Source organism: Castor canadensis, chromosome 14 (genome assembly GCF_047511655.1).
Source record: "Castor canadensis chromosome 14, mCasCan1.hap1v2, whole genome shotgun sequence".
Lineage (NCBI taxonomy): Eukaryota > Metazoa > Chordata > Mammalia > Rodentia > Castoridae > Castor > Castor canadensis.
The window spans coordinates 78,625,989-78,645,068 of NC_133399.1; the positions used below are offsets into that span (position 1 = coordinate 78,625,989).

Genomic DNA, 19,080 nt, shown 5'->3' on the forward strand with positions numbered 1-19,080 from the left:
TGTATATACATATATTGAAAGGGTGGATTTTAGGGTGTGTAATTAACTCAATAAAGGTATTATAAAAATTAAAAAGAAAATTTCAGATATTCTTAGGTAATAGATTCAACCATTGCTACCGGAGAGTTCTAGATGTGTTTTTTTATTTGGAAAAAATGTATCATAGTAATTAAGAACATCAGATTTTTCTGCTCTGTGACCTTGGCAAGGGCTGTAGCCTGAATCTTCCCAGAAGCCAAGGCTGAGAAACAGTTTGTGGTATAGGATGCTTATTAAGGATCAGCACTTCTGAAAGCAGGGGTTAAAGCAGGACAGGTCAGAGGAAGAGGGAGAAGTGAGACGCAAGCCTGAGGAAGCCTTGACCAACCCACAGCTAGACTGTCAAAACTCCTGCACTAAGCTGCATTGATGAGGTCTTTATACACTGGCATTTTGCTTTTGTAGTAACCTGCTGTGTGCTGCCTAAGAAGGGGATGACTGAAAATGAGGGATGTTCTGCACCTGGTGCTGACTGCGCTGGTCCGCTGCCCACAGGTGGGTACCAAGGCCTGTCTTGACCAGAGACCTGGGTGTCACACCTCTGTGTCTTTCACTGCAAGTTGCTTTGACTTCTTTTGCCTCAGGTCCCTAACCTGTGAAATCAAGATATTAACAGTTTTTACCTATTAGGATCATTAGATAAATAAATGTGACAATACAACTAAAATAATTAGAACTGTGCTTGCCATATGATAAATGTTCGAAAAGTATATTACTCTACTAAATGATAATGCCATCTTTGTCCAGACTATGGTGAAGAATTATTATGTAGCATATATACTTAAGACGTCTTGGAAAACTTTTTAAAAAATAGATTTTATTTTTTAGAGCAGTTTTAGGTTCAGCAAAATTGAGCTGGAGGTAAAAAGAGTTCCATTATTTCCCCCTGCCCCCACCCACATGCACAGCCTCTTCCATTATTCTGAAGATTTTTTTCCTGGTGGTACTGGGATTTGAACTCAGGGCCTTGCACTTGCTACACAAGTGCTCTACCACATGAGCCATATCTCCAGCCCTTTTTTGCCTTAGTTATTTTGTTCAAATTGAATCTCAAGTTTTTGCCCCAGTAGCCTGGACTGCGAGTCTCCTATTTATGCCTTCTGCATAGCTTTGAAGACAGGTGCTTCTTATGTCACACAGCTTTATTGATTGAGATGGGGTCTCACTAACTTTTTCCCGGGCTGGCCTTGAACTGCCATCCTTCCTAACTCCCATCTCCCAAGTAGCTGGAATTATAGACAGACATGAGACACTGCACTTGACTTATTATGAAGATAAGAATGACTCTAACAGATGTGGTTTATGTATAGTTTGAGGATGGAATGGGCAGAACCCATAAGGAAAGAGTTGAAAGTTATTGTGAATGCTTCCCTGCCCCCAATTTCTCTATTATCTGCCTACTCATGACTGATACTTCTCTCTCTTCAACACCTCCACCTGGTGAACATGGGTTTATGGGATCTTTCCTGCTATGACAATTGCCTGAGAACAGAATCTCATGTTGAGGAAATGAGTTTTGAAAAATAGAGTAGGCTATATTTGTTGATGCAGAGATTTGGGGCCAATAGGCCTGGACGTTGCCCATGGAGAGCCTGCAGACTTGTGAGGAAGGCAGCCTGAGCAGGTGGATCCCCTGCTTGCAGAGTTGTGTGGGAGGAAAGGCAAATACCCTAAAGGAAGTGGAAGGGATAACTCTTGAGTAAAGTTCTAGAGAAGAAAGACTGCCTAGAGTTTTTACTTTTAAATTTTTGTTCAATTCAATTTTACCCACATTGCATAGGAGAAATTTTCTAAGTGTTGAAACAACTCTGCTTTTTAAAAACTATCATACAGTGAAATAGATTGGTGGAGGGGCTATGTATTCTATGAAATTTAACAAATTTATAAGTTCATGTAACCACCACCACAGCAAGGATACAGAACAATTCTCCTACCACACAAAATTCCCTGTACAGTCACACTAACCTCTCAAAACCAGTGGTCTATACTCCATCACTGTAGTTTTAGACACTGTTTTTAAAAATCTTGTGTTTATCTTCATGGAGCTTGCAAAGATGGGCCTTAGAGTTAGAAAGAAATACTTCCTCCCCCACTACTGTGAATGCAAGTAGGAGATTAACTTAATTCAGCATGGAAAGAAAAGGTAATTCCTAGGGTCTCCTACCTGTCCTCACCATCATGGCACCCACGCCTTCTTCAACAGATCATAGTGAAGTTAAGTGGGGGTTGAGACCAGTGTGCTTTGCAGTGGAAAGGACAGAAAGTTACTTGAGTAAAGAAAATAATAGATTTTACAGGTGACATGAAAGAGGCAAGAAGAAAAAGAGCTATCATAAGCTGAGTAAAATCAGATAGATGTTAGGTAGCAGACCCAGAATTCTAACTCAGATGGTCTTGCTACTGACCTTATGATTTTAACTACTATTTATAAAAAAATTGTAACACATGTGTGTTATCTTTAACATTTCACATTGCACTTATTCTGGCATTTTAATTTCTTTATAAAAATAAAAATTTCCCAGCCATAGTGTTGCACACCTGTAATCCTAGCTATGCAAGTGGCAGAGATGGGAAGATTGCAGTTTGAAACCAGGCTGAGTAAAAATTAGGCAGACACTGTCTCAAATAACAACTCAGGTGTTGTGTATCATGCCTGTAATACCACCTCTGCAGGAGGCAGAGGTGGGAGGATCATGGCCTGAGGCCAGCTGTGTACAAAAAGCATGAAACCCTATCTGAAAAATAAACTAAAGCAACAAGGGTTGGAGGTGTAGCTCGAGTGGTAGAGCACTTGCGTAGCAAGTACAAAATATACTCTTGAAGATTTAGAGTTCATGATCCCCTCTATTCTCTGCATTCCAGACAAACACTAGTTTGCCAATTAAGCCACATACTACTTTTAAGAAATTACAAATGAAGTATGTGTTTACTTTTATAAGCAACACAAAATATTGTGTGATTTTTGTGATCATATTGCTTTTCATTGCATTTTGTTTTATAATCATGATTCTAAAATAAAATCTACAAAACAAGGTATATTCAGAGAAGTCCATTTCTACCACTCACCACAACCTGGCTCTTCAGTCCTTTCCATAGGTAACCATTTTGTTTACTTACTTTGTGGTTCTGTTCCTTCCATTTAAAAATATTTCCTGAAGGGGAGCTATTTGGGAAGAGGATGGGGACTAGCAGGAAATTGTCATAAGAAAGGAATGCAAGACACCCCAGTTGTTTGTTAAGCAAAAAAATTTAGTCGAGTTGTGTTTCTACCTTACTTAATATGTTCTATTTTCTGGAGCTCACTCCATAGCAATGTATATAAATATTTAGAGTGTGGCTTTGAGAAGAAAAAAAGATTAGATTAAACTAGGCATAAATTACAGAACCATGTCTAGAAAGAATTCTAAACATTTGAATATTAATCAACAGATATCTAACCTGTGAGTAAGCAAGAAATCACAAAGAAAATTAGAAAATATCATTTGACCAATATTAGGAATGAGAGATGCCACTACAGATCCTACAGATGGTGTAACAGGCATTACTGCAGTTAATTTTATACTGAAAAGTTTGATAACTTAGCTAAAACGAACATGTTTCTTGGAAGATACAAACTATTAAAGCTTACTCAAGAAGAAATAGATAGACTGAATAGCCTTCTATTAAAGAAATTCAATTGAAAAAAAATGAATTTGTAGTTAAAGACCTTTCCACAAGAGCCTTCAGATCCAGATGAATTCAAAGGTGAATTTTACCAGACATTTAAGGGAAAAATAATATTATGCACAAACTTTTTAAAAAATGTGCCAGTATTACTCTGATACCAAAACAAGACAAAGACATCATAGAAAAAATTATACTTTAATATTCTCATTAGCAAAGATCTTAATAAAATATAGAAAATATAATCCAGCAATACGTACAAGGAATACTATATCATGACTAAATGAGGTTTCTCTGAGGAAAGAAGGGCTTTCTAAATGTTTGAAAATCAGTATAAGTCATTATCCTGACAGATAATAAAGATAACTGATTATTTCAATAGAAGCAGAAAAAGTATTTTACAAAATTTAACATCAATTTATGGTTGAAAAATGTTCTCGGGAAATGAGAGATAGGTAGAAATGCGCTTAAACTGATAAAGGACATCTCTGGACAACTTTTAGGTAACCACATACCTGATGGTGAAGGACTCAATTATTTTTCTCTTAATAGAAGACAAGGCAAAGATGCCAGTTTCACCACCTCTACTCAATATTGCCTTAGAGGTGACCAGCACTATGGCAAGAAAATTATGCAAAATGTATATAGATTTGAAAAGAAGTGACACTGACTTTCCTCATGGATTATACAATCATTTGCATAGAAAACTCTATAAATAATCTACAAATAAAGTCACTATAACTAATAAGTAAGTTCATCAAAGTTATGTGTCAGGGTCAATAGACAATTGGATTTGAAATTTAAAATCATTTGCAGAATCATAAAAAATGAAACATTTAGGGATAGATTTAACCAAAAACACAAGAATTGTACATAGAAAACCTTAAAACATAGCTGAAATTAAAGAAGACTTAAATCATGTTCATGGATTGGAAAACTCAATATTACTAAGATCTCAATTCTCTCCCAATCAAAATCCTAGCAAGCTTTCTTAAAAGTTAAAACCATCAAGCTGATTTTAATGCAAAGCAAAGGACCTAGTATAGCTGAAATGTTTTTGAATAGGAAGAGTGAATTAGAGAACTTTTAATACCTGGTTCTATGAATCTTTAAATTTTTAGTATTCAAGAAAATTTCTTATTGGCATAAAGATAAAGTAGATCAATGAAACAGACTAAAGAGAACTGAAATTGACCCACACATATAGTCAAGGATTTTGGTAAAGCTATCAACATAATTTCTTGGGGATAGTCTTTTCAATAAAATTCATTGAAGCAATGTACTTCCTTAGGCAAAGGAATGACATACATTGGTCTTTGTACCATAGGCCTGTTAACCTAAAATAGATACTAGAGCTAATATAAGAGGCAAAACTAAAAAGGCCCAGAAGAACATGTTTTCTGTGACCTTGACTTAGGCAAAGATTTCTGAGATAAAACAGAAAAAGCAGGAACCATAAAAGAAAAAAAAATCAATAAATTACACTAACCATAATTTAAATTTAACTTCTGCTCTTCCAAAAACACTGCTGGGAAAATGGAAACTCAAGTAGTAGGTTTGGGGAAAATGTTTGCAAGCACATCTGATATAAGGACTCATATGTAGAATATAGGACTTTCCAAACTCAGCAAACAGAAAATAAACCACTGAATTAAAAAGCAAGCCAAAGATTTGAACAGATACTTAACTAATGAAGAAAAGTGGAGAGCAAATAAGCACCTGAACTGGATGCTCAACATCATTAGTCACTAGGGAAATGCAAATAGAAACTATAAGATACTACTACATGCATATGAGAAGGCTAAAATTGAAGATTATTAACATTGAGTGTTGCTAAGGGATGTAGAGCAACTGAAACTCTTATTGCTGGTTAGTATGCAAAATTACATAGCTACTTGGAAAATAGTTTGGCATAGTCCTATCAAGTCAAGCATACACATAGATTTTTCTCTACGACCTAGATTCTACTCTGTGTGTTTGTTCATAAAAAATAAAGCAGAACATGTGTTCATATATTTAAAAAAAAACCTTATGTATGAATGTTTCTAGTAGCTTTATTCATAGTAGCTCTAAACTGGAAATAAATAAAATATCTATCATCTAAAGAATGGATAAACATCAGTGATACACATCCATGCAATGGTGTACTATTCAGCCACAAAAAGCACTTAACTATTGATATTCACAACAACGTGGATGAAAAAGTTTTATGCTAACAGGAAGTATCCAACACCAAAGTTAGACACAGTATGATTCCATTTACGTTACATTTCTGAAAAAGAAAAACTGTGTGGAAAAGTCAGATAAATGGTTGCTAGGGAAAGGGATTGACGTAAAGGGTCATGAGAATTTTGGAAATGTCTTGATTGTGGTGTGGTTACACAACCATGCACGTTTGTCAGAACTTGTCAAATGGTACTTAAACAGGGTAGGCTTCATTTTTGCACATTATGCCTTTATAAACTTGGCTTAAAAATATAATAAAGGTAAAAAGGGAATAAAAAAGAGAGTGAAACCAGAGAGTAGCAAAGACACTGAGGAAGGGATGAGGCTCAGAGTAGGAGTGACTCTGACTTAGACATATATATTTAATTAGGCCCGTAACCTCCTATAGGGTTTAAGAATACTCATTCTTAAAATCAGATAGACTTGAGCTTACTTTTTGGCTTTGCTTCCACCTTGGCAGTCATGTTTATTCATCTATAAAATGAACATGGTGATAATAGTATCCATTTCTCTGCGTTTTGTTTGGGGGTGGTACAGAGAGTTGAACTCAGGGCCTTGTGTTTGCTAGGCAGGTGCTCTAGCACTTGTAAGCCAGTCCTTTTTTGTTGGTTGTTTTTGAGTTAAGGACTTGCTTTTTCTTACCAGGCCAGCCTGGCCCCTGAATCTCCTATTTGTGCTTTCCTGCCTAGCTGGGATGACAGACAATCACCACTATACCCAGCCATTGGTTGAGATGTGTGTGTGTGGGGGGGGTCTCACTAACTTTTAGCTGGGGCTGTCCTTGAATCATGGTCCTCCAGATCTCTGCCTCCCAAGTAGCTAGGATTACAGTCAATAGTACCAATCTCTGATGTGCCTGGTACAGTGTCTATAATGAAAACAATTACATTGTTTGAATTTTTTTAAGAGGTAAAAGTGATAAATGTCTGGATTAGTTGGAACTTGAAAGTAAGGAATAGAAGGAGGCAAGGGTGATGAACATGTCCTCATTTGTATGATTGAGTACCACTGGCTGACATAAAGATTTGGAGGGAAGACAATGGGTTCAGGTTTGAGCATGCTCAGATTAAATAGCTGCTCAGAATGGCATCTTGGTGTACCTTTCACTGAAGGCTGCCCACAGACAACTAACGAGTTGTCACTGGTGAGGCTAAGTGCAAACAAAGGGCTATTGCCTAACCTTAAAAGTCAAGCTTGTGATCCAGCTTTTAAAACTACAGAAAATAAGTTGTATTTTCAATTCAGACTCATGGTGACTATGTATCTGTGGATTCCCACTATAGTCTAGTGGTTAATTTTATTGGGCTGGTATCCGTGCTATAGTCAGCCCTTTTATATCTGCAGGTTCCACACCTGCAAATTTAACCAACTGGAAACTGAAAAATATTCTAAAGAAAAAAATATGTTACATTGTTACTGATGTGTACTATGTAGTTAGGCCTGAGATGGTTGCATCTATACTGAACCTGTACATACTTTTTTTTCTGTCATTGTTCCCTAAATAATAGAGTATAACGATTATTTCAGAGCATTTATGTTGCATTATGTATTATAAATAATCTAGACATGATTTAAAATGTAAGGGGAAGGCTGAGGATGTAGCCAAGTGGCTGAGTGTTTGCCTGGCATGCACGAAGCTCTGGGTTTGATCCCTAGTACCACAAAAACCAAAGAAACCCCTAAAATGTAAGGGAGGATGTGCCATAATATATGCAAATACTATGCCACTTTAAGGGACTTGAACATCCTTGGATTTTTGTATCTGAGGTATCCCTGAGGGTAACTAGGGGTGACTCTATTGTTATGACTCCCTGTGTCTTAGTACCCAAACCAGGATAGGAACTCAACATATATTTGTTGAACAAATGTGTTGAATACTTCTTTCCAAAGAATTGGAAGCTTCTGGAGTCTCTGTACTTGGATAGGATAGAGGTGGGTTTAGGATACAAACTGAGAAATAGCTATATGACTGGTCACCCCTTTAGACTAGTGGAAGGATGGGAGGAATTGATGCTGTTTGACTTGGTTCAACAACTTTGCACCAAACTACTGCTTTCTTCTTGAGATTTCTCCCCAAAAGTTAAATCTGGTTGCAATCTCTCTAATGCAGACATTGCATCTTAAAAAAATCACATTGGTGGTTGGAACTATCTAGGAAAGATCTGCAACTTCTCTGAGAATTGAACTTTTGAGTTTCCTTTTGTGACTTTGGCAACAGGGACTGAAGGAGTCACAGGGAGAATAAGCTTGAATACCCTTGCTTTATGGCAGGAAGCCATTTTAGCCCATTGTTACCTGCTCAGCTCTGCCTGGGAATCAAAGTATTATGTTCCTAATCATGCAGGGACCTGTGCATTCAATTAAAATGTGGTGTGACTTCCTGCAAATCACTAGTTAGGATGATTGCATTCCCTTAATTTAATTGGGCAGGACCACACATGTCCTAAAACTTACTGTTGACTCTTATTAGCAGTTACTTCTCACCATCCAAAGCCCAAGAAAACAACCCTCACTCTGTCTGTGGTCATTATTTCACTTGGGGACCCTCGATTCTCACTGTGTGTTTTCTCAGCATCCTGTGCATGAAGCAGGTTGTGTTTAATTGTCATGGTTATTGAGCAAATTTGAAAATAAGTGGGTTTGTAGGAGTCAGACTGAGAGAAGTAACTGGTCTAGAGAGGAGTGGGAAGTTAACGGACTGTAGGAGGAATGAGTCATAGCTTCTCTGAGTTTCAGAAACAGCTCAGCCTGACCAGCTGAGGCCTGGCTTTTCAGTTTTAGCAAGTGAATCTGTCCATACTCCTCCTAATGGGTGGTACAGGAATGAATTGGGAAGTCCTAAGCAGGAAATTCCACATTTAGAAACTGCAGTCCATTGGTTCCACTCATAGACAATCCTTGAGGACTGGTCCTCAGACTGAACTCTCAGGAGGAATTGCCAATTGTCAGAAGTTGGAATATACAGAATCTCACCTTTTGTGGAGAAAGTTAGATTGAAGGATCTGATGATATTGCATTTTCAAAACTAAGATATTCTTAATACCTCTTCATTCTTCTCAATTCAGGTGAACAGGAGTTCACATGTACACTTATGCACCACACCCTTAAATATGTCAGGAAGGACATATTTAAGGTGAAAAGAAGTTGAAAAAAGAGGCATACACACCATGGTTAGGTTTCATTTGTGGTCCTCTATGTCTAATGTACTCACTGGAAAGAAGCTCAGAGATGTCGGAGGTGTGGGGATAAGAAAAGGTCAGTACCTGCAGATTGTGTCAACTATTCAGTATGTGAGGGACACCTTTAAGCAGCAATTGTCAAGAGAGACTCCTGGATCTCAGAGCCCCTTGAAGGACTCTGTGGCCCACAGTCTTGGTGAGTTAGGTTAGGTGTAGTTGAAGATGTGTTCCTTCTCTCTATTTCCCTCTCTCTTTCCCTTTATCCTTTTAGCATACTTTACAAGGATCCCATACTTCATCCCTTCATGGTTGAAGGACTTTATTGTAAAAGGCCCTTAGCTCTTGGGCAAGTGCAGTGAGATGAGGAATTTCTACAGGTGCCTCTAAGTTATAGCTCTGAGTTCTGACATTTGCCCTTATGATTCTGGTGTCCAGCTCTGAGAAAAATCTATAGGCTTTAATACCATGGTGTCTCTAAGTTGCTCAGCACAAAAGGAAGACAGATAGATGCTATCTAACAATAACCTTGGGAAACCCAGCAAAGTTGACTATATAAGGCACACAACTTATTACCTATGGAGATTATAGTATGACAAATCCCAGAAAAAGGATCTCAGATTTGGGGCAAGGAGAAAGAGGGGTGTCAGCTGTGGCATCATTGAGCACAAAACCCTTTTGTGTAACCTTGTATCATTGGCCACCTCAGTCAAGGACATCTTGGTTCTATGGAAAGTATTTTTCTGAAAGTTGCCACCTGAGTTCCATCTGGGAGGAGAAAAATGAAATGGATATATATGAAAACCAAATGGCATAAATGAAACCTTGACATTTTGTTTCTACTCTATCTCTGACAGAAACAAATGCTATGTACACAGGAGGACTTGGATTTATAGTAGAAGATGATGACAGTCATATCCAAGATTTCTTTTTCCGTTTCTGTAGAATTTATAATCATTACCTAAATATGCCTCCAGACCATAACTAAATATCATTGTTGACATTTATTTTACAGATACTTGGTGCAAGCATTTGGAATGTGACTTAACTCTAGTATGGTCAACACCAAATAATTTGATAAGAATCAAAACAGATAGCATAGCAATAAAACAGGTGTAACCAAAGACTGTTTCTGAAATGAATGCATGGGTAGAAAAGGACACGGGATTGAAGGGGAGCCCTCTGGTGCCTCTCTCATCCCATCAAGTACCAAGCCAGGCTTGGTGATGCAAATATGCCCCTCCCATTTCTCCCATCTGTGGATGTGAGTTCTGCTATAACCTCACAGACATGTATTTTTAGAATGTTAAAGAAAAGCTTGAACTCACGCTGACAGGGCTTTGTAAAGAGAATCCTATTTAAAATTGAAACATTATGAATATTACAGCACTCTTTAATCCATTCCTTCAACTAACACTGCCTATAACTACTAAACTTCTTGTGAGTTAGGTGTTCACTTCTTCTAGATATTCAGTGCGAGACACCAATAGTGGAAAATCCAGGAACTTTTCTGTCTCCTTCTCTAGAAGAAAGGCAGACCTTGCACTCCTGCTCCAATGCAGGTTTTTCCTTGGATAGGACTGGCTATAGGCTGCTCTGAACAGAGATTTGTTATCCAAGACATCTTTTTAAAGAGTAGCTCTGCTAACTCCATGTCCCTTTCTTCTCACATTCAAAACTAACTCTGTAGGTCTTGAGCTTAATTGGAGAAATATTTTAAATTCCACTGATAGGCAGCCCTTCACTAATTCTGGGAAGTGGAAAATATTTTGCTTTTGGTCTGAAGCAGCTCCAGGGACCAGTGCACAACATTTAACTTCTTGCACAGAGTGGTCAAACAGCTGCAGGTTATTACAGAAGCTGGGGAACATTTCGTATTTAAAACGAAATCCCTACACCTTATAGCAGCTGCAAAAGCATCTGTGAGTGGGGGGGGGGAAATGGCTCCCGGGAATGGGTCCTATGAAATGTTATACACCAGGACAAAGCCCTCCTGCTGGAGGGAAGGGTGAAAATTGCCTGCATCCCACAATCATTCCATGTGAAATCTCTAATTAAATTTACTTATCTAGGTCTCCAGATTTTCTTCTCCAAGGGTTTGCTTTCTATCCGCCTACTCTTGGCTTTTGAAAATGCCTGTCACATGATGAACCATAACTATTAATGAAGATGCTCATGAAATAAAGTAATATATATTTAGAATATTCATTCCTGCTGAACTTGTCTACATTAGCATCAAAATGGCTGAGAGGATAAAAGCCAAAACAATTTCAGACAGAACTTTTATCCTAGAGCATAGAAAAGCCAAATTAATTATACCCCCAAGGCACTTGAGGGCACATTTTCCTTGCCCAGCAGAACCCAACTCCTGATCCTTAAGAATTTTACACCTAACATTTCTCTTGACTTAATTAGATGCAAGAAAGGAGCAAAAGTCACATTTAAATGAATGAAAGTGAATGCCTAATTATTTTCATTGCAAATTATCTGCATATTTCCCATACATTTGGGTACCATGGCAATCCTTTCACTATATTCTCATCTGCTTTATTTTATTTGAACCTCACAGTAATCTTGTAGAAAAAAAGGGACAAAAGTGACTCACCGTTTTGCAGATGAGAAAACTGAGACTCCAAAAGGCCACATGGCAGAGAACTAACTGGTAATAGAATGTTATTCCAAAAGAATTTAACCTTTGCTGCTTTCCAAAAGGAACTGAACCTTGTGTGTGAGCATGGTATGAGCATGAGAAAGATTTAAAAAGTAGAAGAAATAGAAAATGGATTAATATAGCATGAGAATTATAAAAGGTTGTGCTAAAGTGTGGTTTAGTGCATTAAACCAGCCCCATGAGCCTCAGGATGAAAATATTAGATATACAACTTTACATGCCAAACTTTATGATTTTTCAAAACATGGTCCAAGAGAACCCTTTAGTGGACACCTAAACAAACCACTAGACATTGTTTTTGACAGGTATTTGGGTTAACCATGTATGTCAGTACCTGGAATGACATACAAGACAAGGTTAACTAGCCTTTCAGACCAAAATGTAATGGGTGAAGCCAGGTCAAAGAATACTGAGTAAATTATTGACTGGAGATAGCAATGACCCAAACTAATCAATTTGTTGTATCAGGATCAATATTAACTTATCCAAGGCTGAACACAATTAAGGGTATTAAGCTGGAGGGCTATGTTTACTTTATCTAGCAAAGAATGACTGCTAATAGGAGATGGGCAAATGCCAACCCTCTCAAGCAAGGAGTTAGACAGCAAGGATTCAGCATAGGGGAGGGGAAGGAAGGAACTGACAGTCACTAACGCACACAGTTGTGGGGCAAAATGCCTCATTAGTTGTTTCAGTGCTTGTGATCCCTGTACTGTGATTTCACACTCATTCAGCAGCCACTAAGGAGCCTGGGGACTGGTTTATAGTTCAGGTCTTTGGTATAGGCTGATGTGAGTCTATTTCCATGGTTCAACCAGTTCTAGGGTTTCTGGATTAGCAAATCAAAGCCCTGATCATTAAATGTGATAGGGTGCTGAGGCCCTTTGCCTTGTTGGCCATCCTGACTGGTGACAGCTAGTTTCCTTGGACCACAGCACTATACATTTCTCCTATTGACAGTGATCATGTGCTCTTTTCTTTTGGTTTTAAATTAATAACTCACTTGTACATAAGGGCAGTCAGGGGACTAGAGAGCAGTTCTTGTTTTTGTGTTACTACAGTCATATCTTTGATATTTCAAGCTAGTGAGCTTCAGTCTAGCTTTCCTCATCTATGGAATGAAGAGATTCCATTAGATTTTCTCTATTATTTACCCAAGGTCACTTATCTGGGCAGTAGACAAATGGACCTTTAACCCATTACTTTAATTTATTCTGGTTATCCTCATACAAATTTGGGAGTAGAGTCAGGCTGGTGTATGGGTGTGTGTTTGTCCCAAGTGTGTAGATTGACAGGAATTTCTGTTCTCTTTAACTGGGTTGGGATCAGAGTAGGTCACCTACATAAAGACTTCATCAATAAAGATTCAACTTAACCACAAACCAGTGTCCTCAACCATCTCCAGCTCATTGGACACATGTATAAAATGATGATGATTAATCCCAGCTACTCAGGAGGCTGAGGTAGAAGGATCACAAGTTCAACACCAGCCTGGGTAACTCAGCAAGACCTTGTCTCAAAATTAAAAAAATAAAAAAAGGTAAGGGTATAGCTTTTGTAGTATGCATTACAGGTTCCTCAGCATGCTTGACTAAAGTTCAATCCTCCGTATTGGGGGGTGAGGAGAAACACAGATAGAGATGAGGGGGAGGGAGGGGAGAGAATGAGAGGAAAAAGGAAGAGAAGAAAATGATAATGAATTGAAAGGTTGTTTGATATCTGTCTGTAGCATCCTAGGGCAAATATACCAGGCTGCACATGGCTACCCCAAGGGTTGAAAGGCTGCGAATCTTGGCATACCTATAACTTGTTTGCTCAAGCACATTGCTGGAACAGTGCACATTGGCTGGAATGTTCCTCTCAAACCAGAATGCTACCATGAACAAAGCTAGATTAAATCATTTCCTTTTGGGTGCATCTATCTGATTGGTAGAATCATTTCTTTCTGTCCAGAAATAAAGGTGCAAGCACTTATCTCCATGTGTCTTTAATTACACAGTGATGGCTTATTGTTCAAGGGCCAAAGGTAGGGAAAAAAAAAACATACTTCTTTGATTTGGTATCTTTCTGTAGGTGAGGATACAGTCTACAGATTGTTTTTATTTGATTTAAGAAATTTATTTTTTTTTATTTATTTTGTTTTTACTTGATTTTTTTTAGACAGGGTTTCACTATGTAGCTGAGGGTGGTCTGGAACTTGGTATGTAGCCTCAAACTTGCAATCCTTCTGCTTGTCTCCAGAGTGCTGGGATTACAGACGTGTATATTGCTTGTTTTGATGTTGCTTATCGCTACACCTATCACCACTATGGTCTACGAAGTATGGCTTATTTAATGATGTGGTATGCTCTGTGTGGTATCCTAGGAGATGGTCAAGAAGCCAACATCCATCATTCCAATATGTTCTGTCAGTTTTTTTGTATATACTTAAGAAAGCAGAGTTGCTCCTAGAGTCTTTTCCTGGAATGCATCCATAATTTTAGGCCTGAGTTTCACATCTCAAAATTTTATATTGTTAAAGAATAACAATTTACTTTAATATTCATATTCTAACAAAATACACATAAGACTAGTATACTTTAGTGTTGTTAGTACATTTTGGCAAAATATACACTTTGGCTGTCTTTGCACTCCACTCATGTTTGCAGGCCTTCATCAGGCATTTTGGCTTGGCTTCAATATTGTGTACTGCATTTGGTTTTCTTCCTTTAATTTCTCACCTCACGATTGTTACCTCTTCCTTCCCTGTATCTATTTTTCTATTTTCTTGCAAATTTCTCTTTAAGCTTTTCTTTCTATTTTTCTTATTCTCTTTCCCAGTGGTTACTTATTCCTTTGTTACTGCATTTCCCTAGGTTTCTATAGTATGCACTTCAATTACAATAACTATACTCACTACACCTCCTCACTTTTATGAGCAGTTGCTAAACTTCTGATCTCTATTCCCACTGCATGGCAGGTTCTTCCTTCCCACCTTGCTGGTCCTGCATCTGATGGGTGAGGCTACTGAGGGTAGAATTGGAGGCAATTCCTTATGTCAGTATGTGTTGCATGGGGTTTCCTAGTCAACATGTAAGATTCAGCTTACTAAAGACCAAGATAAGCAGCGAAGTCACAGAATGAGAACAGCATGGTAGGAAAACTAGCAACCAATATGTAGGACTGGTGGTTCCAAGTGAGAGGTAGGACAATGGATTTGAAGGAAATCTGAGAATTGATGAAAAAGTAACCAAGATAGCTCTTTTTATGGTCCCTATTCTAGTTCCTTTTGCTACATAGCAAACCACTCTAACTTTAGTTTCATAAACCAACAAAATTATTCATTATTATTATGTCTTATAGTCTAGGGGTTCAGTTGGCTTACCTAGAGGGTCTCTCATGTGAGTGCACTCAGATGATGGCTGGGGATAGAATTAATGCTGGCTATTGCATAGGACTTCAGCTAAGCAGTCTGTAGGAATACCTACCTGTGTCTTCTTATGTTCTCTGTTTCCTTACAGCATGACAACTAACTTCCAAGGAAAAGGGTCCTAACACAAAGCCAGGAAGCAACGCCTTTTATGATCTAATCTTAGAGTTGTATAGCCTCAGTTTTACACTGTATTAGTTGAAGTAGGTACAAAGGTCCATCCAGGTTCAAGGGTGAGGTACATGGACTTCACTTCTTGATGGGAGATAACAAGATTACATTGTTTATTCTTGATCTTAACCCAAAGGCCCAGAAACAATAGATCACTTTGTTAAAAGAGCATATGGAATGACAGATACTGTAATGGCCAGTATCGAATGATACAACCTGCCAGAGTCTATCCTCTGGTCACAATGATGCTTATCCCTTCTGCATGCAAAATTTATTCATCTCTTCCCCTCAAGACTCCCAAGTCTTATTGCTTTATGGCATTGGGACAGGTCAGGATGGAACAAAAACAGGATTTTCCTCCACTCTCTCTGTCATGTAGGGACCCCTGTCCTCATTCCTTTGATTAGAAAAAGAGTTTCTCTTGGAGTCTTTTCCATCCATGACACTTAAACAATTCTGGATCTGTAGCTGTGCTGAGTCTATGTGAAGTGATATGGCAGGGAAAAAGCCCAGGACATTACTCTCTTTCATGGAGTTTTGATTTCCCTTCCCAACCCACCTGCTATTATTTACTTTCAGAGTCCTCATTAGCTGTGTTATTTATCTGCTCCAGGGTTCTTAGATATAATTAGGAGAAGAGATACCCTGGCATCTGCTCACTCCATCTTAACTGGAACTAGATCCAGAAGCCATTTCTTAATTTTACATTTGTTTACCATCTGAAGAGCCTAGGAATGAGAAACTATTTCATGTTCAAACTCAGCAAATTTTGCAACCTTCATATTTAACAGTTTGTTCTTTAGCTCATCTCTATTCTCTCTTATTTTTTGTAAGCAGCTAGAAATCAAGGTCATTTTCAACACTATGCCTAGAAATTTCCCTAACTAAATTTCGAAGTTCATTGATACATTTTTTGTTTTTCAAGTTCTTCTAGGTTTCAGTGTTGATTAATTTCCTGCCCCCATGTAACACTGTGTCCTTTCTTCTAGATTCCAGTAATATTTTCCTCATGTTTATTTAAGCTCTCACTGGCAGTCTTCTCAAGAACCCTCTATCTTCTCTCCGTTGCCCAGTCCCAAAGCCAGTGCCACACATTTCAGGTTTTTATTACCACGGATCTTACTCTGGTCCTCAAATCTGTGTCAAAGTTTGACCAGAGAAGCAAAACCACCTTCATCAAAATAAGGAATTTATTGTAGGGCTCAGTACTTATATGGTTATAGGAGCTGATTAACAGTCTATGTACCTTGTCATCACTATGTCCAAAATTGGGCCTGAGTTCAACAGGCCATGAGGGGAAGATGGACAGGAAGTGGGAGAGAGCAAGTACAAACTGCATCCACATATGTGGGATGGACCCATTGTGCATGAACTGGACCCCATGTTGATCTCATGTCTTCAACCCTCCAACTCCAATGGTGGAGGTGCCCTTCAAAAGAACTGTTCACCAACCTAGCTCAAGATTCAGAGAAGCAGAAGAAATAATTCTGGTGGAGTCAGTCCTAGTACCCTGCATCAGTAAAATGAGCCATGGCGTAATGTGTCAGCCACTATAGCACTTGACGCCCTACATGGCCTTTTTGTTTGTTTCGGTGGGACTGGTGCTTAAACTCAAGGCTTCATGGTTGCAAAGCAGACACTGCCACTTGAATCAAACCTTCAGAACCTACATGGCCGCCTTCTTTTTTTTTTTTTTTTTAAGTGTAAATCAGGAGAGTTTTTTGAAATAGAAAAGTATAAAAGTGGGAGAGTAGAGCCCCCAGAGTTGGGGGGAGTTCCCAAGAGAGGGTGCCCCACATGGACTTCTTGATGACAGACATTGTTGCCATTTCACTTCTGCCTTCCAAATTTTGCACAGGTGTCCTTCCTTCCTACATTCCTTCCTTCCTTCCTTCTTTCCTCACTTCCACCCTTCTTCCCTTCTCCTTCCCTCCCTCCCTCTCTTCCTTCCTTTCTTGCCTCTTCATTCTTTCTTTTTCTCTCTGTCTCTCTCTGGCCAGGGTGCCTAGCTTGCTCAGGTTTTCTGGGCAGCACAATTCTAGCATAGCTACATTAACATAATACAAAAATTAGAAGTGAAGCCTGAGACTATACAGTATTTATCCATCTGTAATTAGAGATTGGCTATTTGAATTTTTATGTAAATTATGTGTGTTAGTCCATCTTCCATTACTAAAACAAAATACCTGGGGTTAGTAATGTATAAGTAAATAGTTCACAGCTTCAGAATCTGAAAGGCCAAGATGGGGAGGCTCTATTGGTATAGCCTCTGGTGAGGGCCTCATGGTGAACAGCATCACAAAGTAGGATTGCTTGTAACAGTGATCACATGGTGAGATAGGAAAACAAAGACTAGTGAGGGGCTAGTCTTGTTCTTTTATAATGATTCACTCTCACAGGCACTAACTCATTCTGAGAGGCCAGCATTAATCCTTTCCAAGCAGCACCCCCAACAATCTAATCACCTCCATCTAGGCCTTAACTTTTTAAGAATCTTACACTTTTTAACATCATCACACTGGGCAGAGCTTCCAGCACCAGCTTGTTCTCCAAGATAAACTGTATCAAAATGGGAAAAGCTCATACAAAAGGTAGGGGAATTTCATGCTTATAAATTGGTGATACTAGATAACAAATAAATAAAAACGAGTCAAGGTCCAGCAAAAATTTTAATAAAATAGTGTTGAAGTGATTGTTAATACTATCCCAGTATACCCCCAAATGACCAAGATATTAAAAGTTTTCTGTGTTAGTTTGCTAGGGTTGCCATAACAAAAATATTCAAGGCCAGGTTGCTTAAACAAACTGGTTGTCTCATAGCTCTAGAGGCTTGGAGTTTGAAATCCCAGGGGCTGGCCAGTTTGGCCGCTTCTGAATTCTTCTCCTAGGCTTGCAAATGACTGCTTTCTTGCTGTGTTTTCACATGGTCATTTATCTGTGTGTGCACCTGGCTGGTGTCTGTCTCTGTGTCCTAATCTTCTTTTCTTATAAAGACATCAGTCATATTGGACTAGGGCCGACCCTAATGATCTTATATTACCATAATTGCCTTTTAAAAGGTCCCATCTCCAAATACAGTTCCATTCTGAGACTTGGGGTTGGAGAGTCAACATATGAACTTGGGAGTGTGTGACATAATTCAGCTCCTAACATTTGCTATAGGGTAATCAAGTATGAGAACTGCTACATGCTATATTTTCTTCTGGGAAATTCATAGAGTACATCTGTAATGAAAGATTATATGAAGTCTTGAAAAGGATCCAGTATTCATCATGTACACTCCTCTTTATTTTATGTTATTTATTGATAATTGTCAACTTTTTGAGCTAATCATATGAGCTACATTATGGTCAGGAAAGGAAGATTGGACATGGAGTGGGTGAGAGTCAGCACAAACTAGAATCTGAAGGGGACCAACCATATTTCATTAGAAACTGTGCTGTTCTCACCACTCTTAAGCCTCAATGTTTGAAGAAGGAGGTCAGTGAGGGATCAGTGAGAGGGTAAGAAGGTTAGCTTTTGCAAGATGCACTTGCACCTTCCATCTCTTCCAAGGGGACCTTCTTGATTACTAGCGGCCTGGACTGTCATTGCTCACTTACAGCTGCTGTCCAGGGTGAGTGGCCTTCCACTTGATCTGACCTCTACTGCACTCTCATTCTCTTGTACTTTGCAAATAAGAAAAGATCAGAGCTGTGGAGGCCACTGGAATGTGGACCAGCTGG

The 19,080-nt window shown here is 38.6% G+C and overlaps 1 protein-coding gene across 1 annotated transcript in view; it reads left to right on the forward strand.

Moving 5' to 3' along the window:
- Positions 1 to 468: 468 nt before the first annotated feature.
- The window catches only part of Irf2 (interferon regulatory factor 2), a 120,025-nt gene continuing 101,413 nt past the window's right edge, over positions 469 to 19,080 (forward strand). Inside the window, exon 1 of the mRNA XM_074054876.1 lies at positions 469 to 534. Coding sequence (XP_073910977.1) covers positions 484 to 534 — 51 coding nt within the window. The 5' untranslated portion in view covers positions 469 to 483. The remainder of the gene's footprint in view (positions 535 to 19,080) is intronic.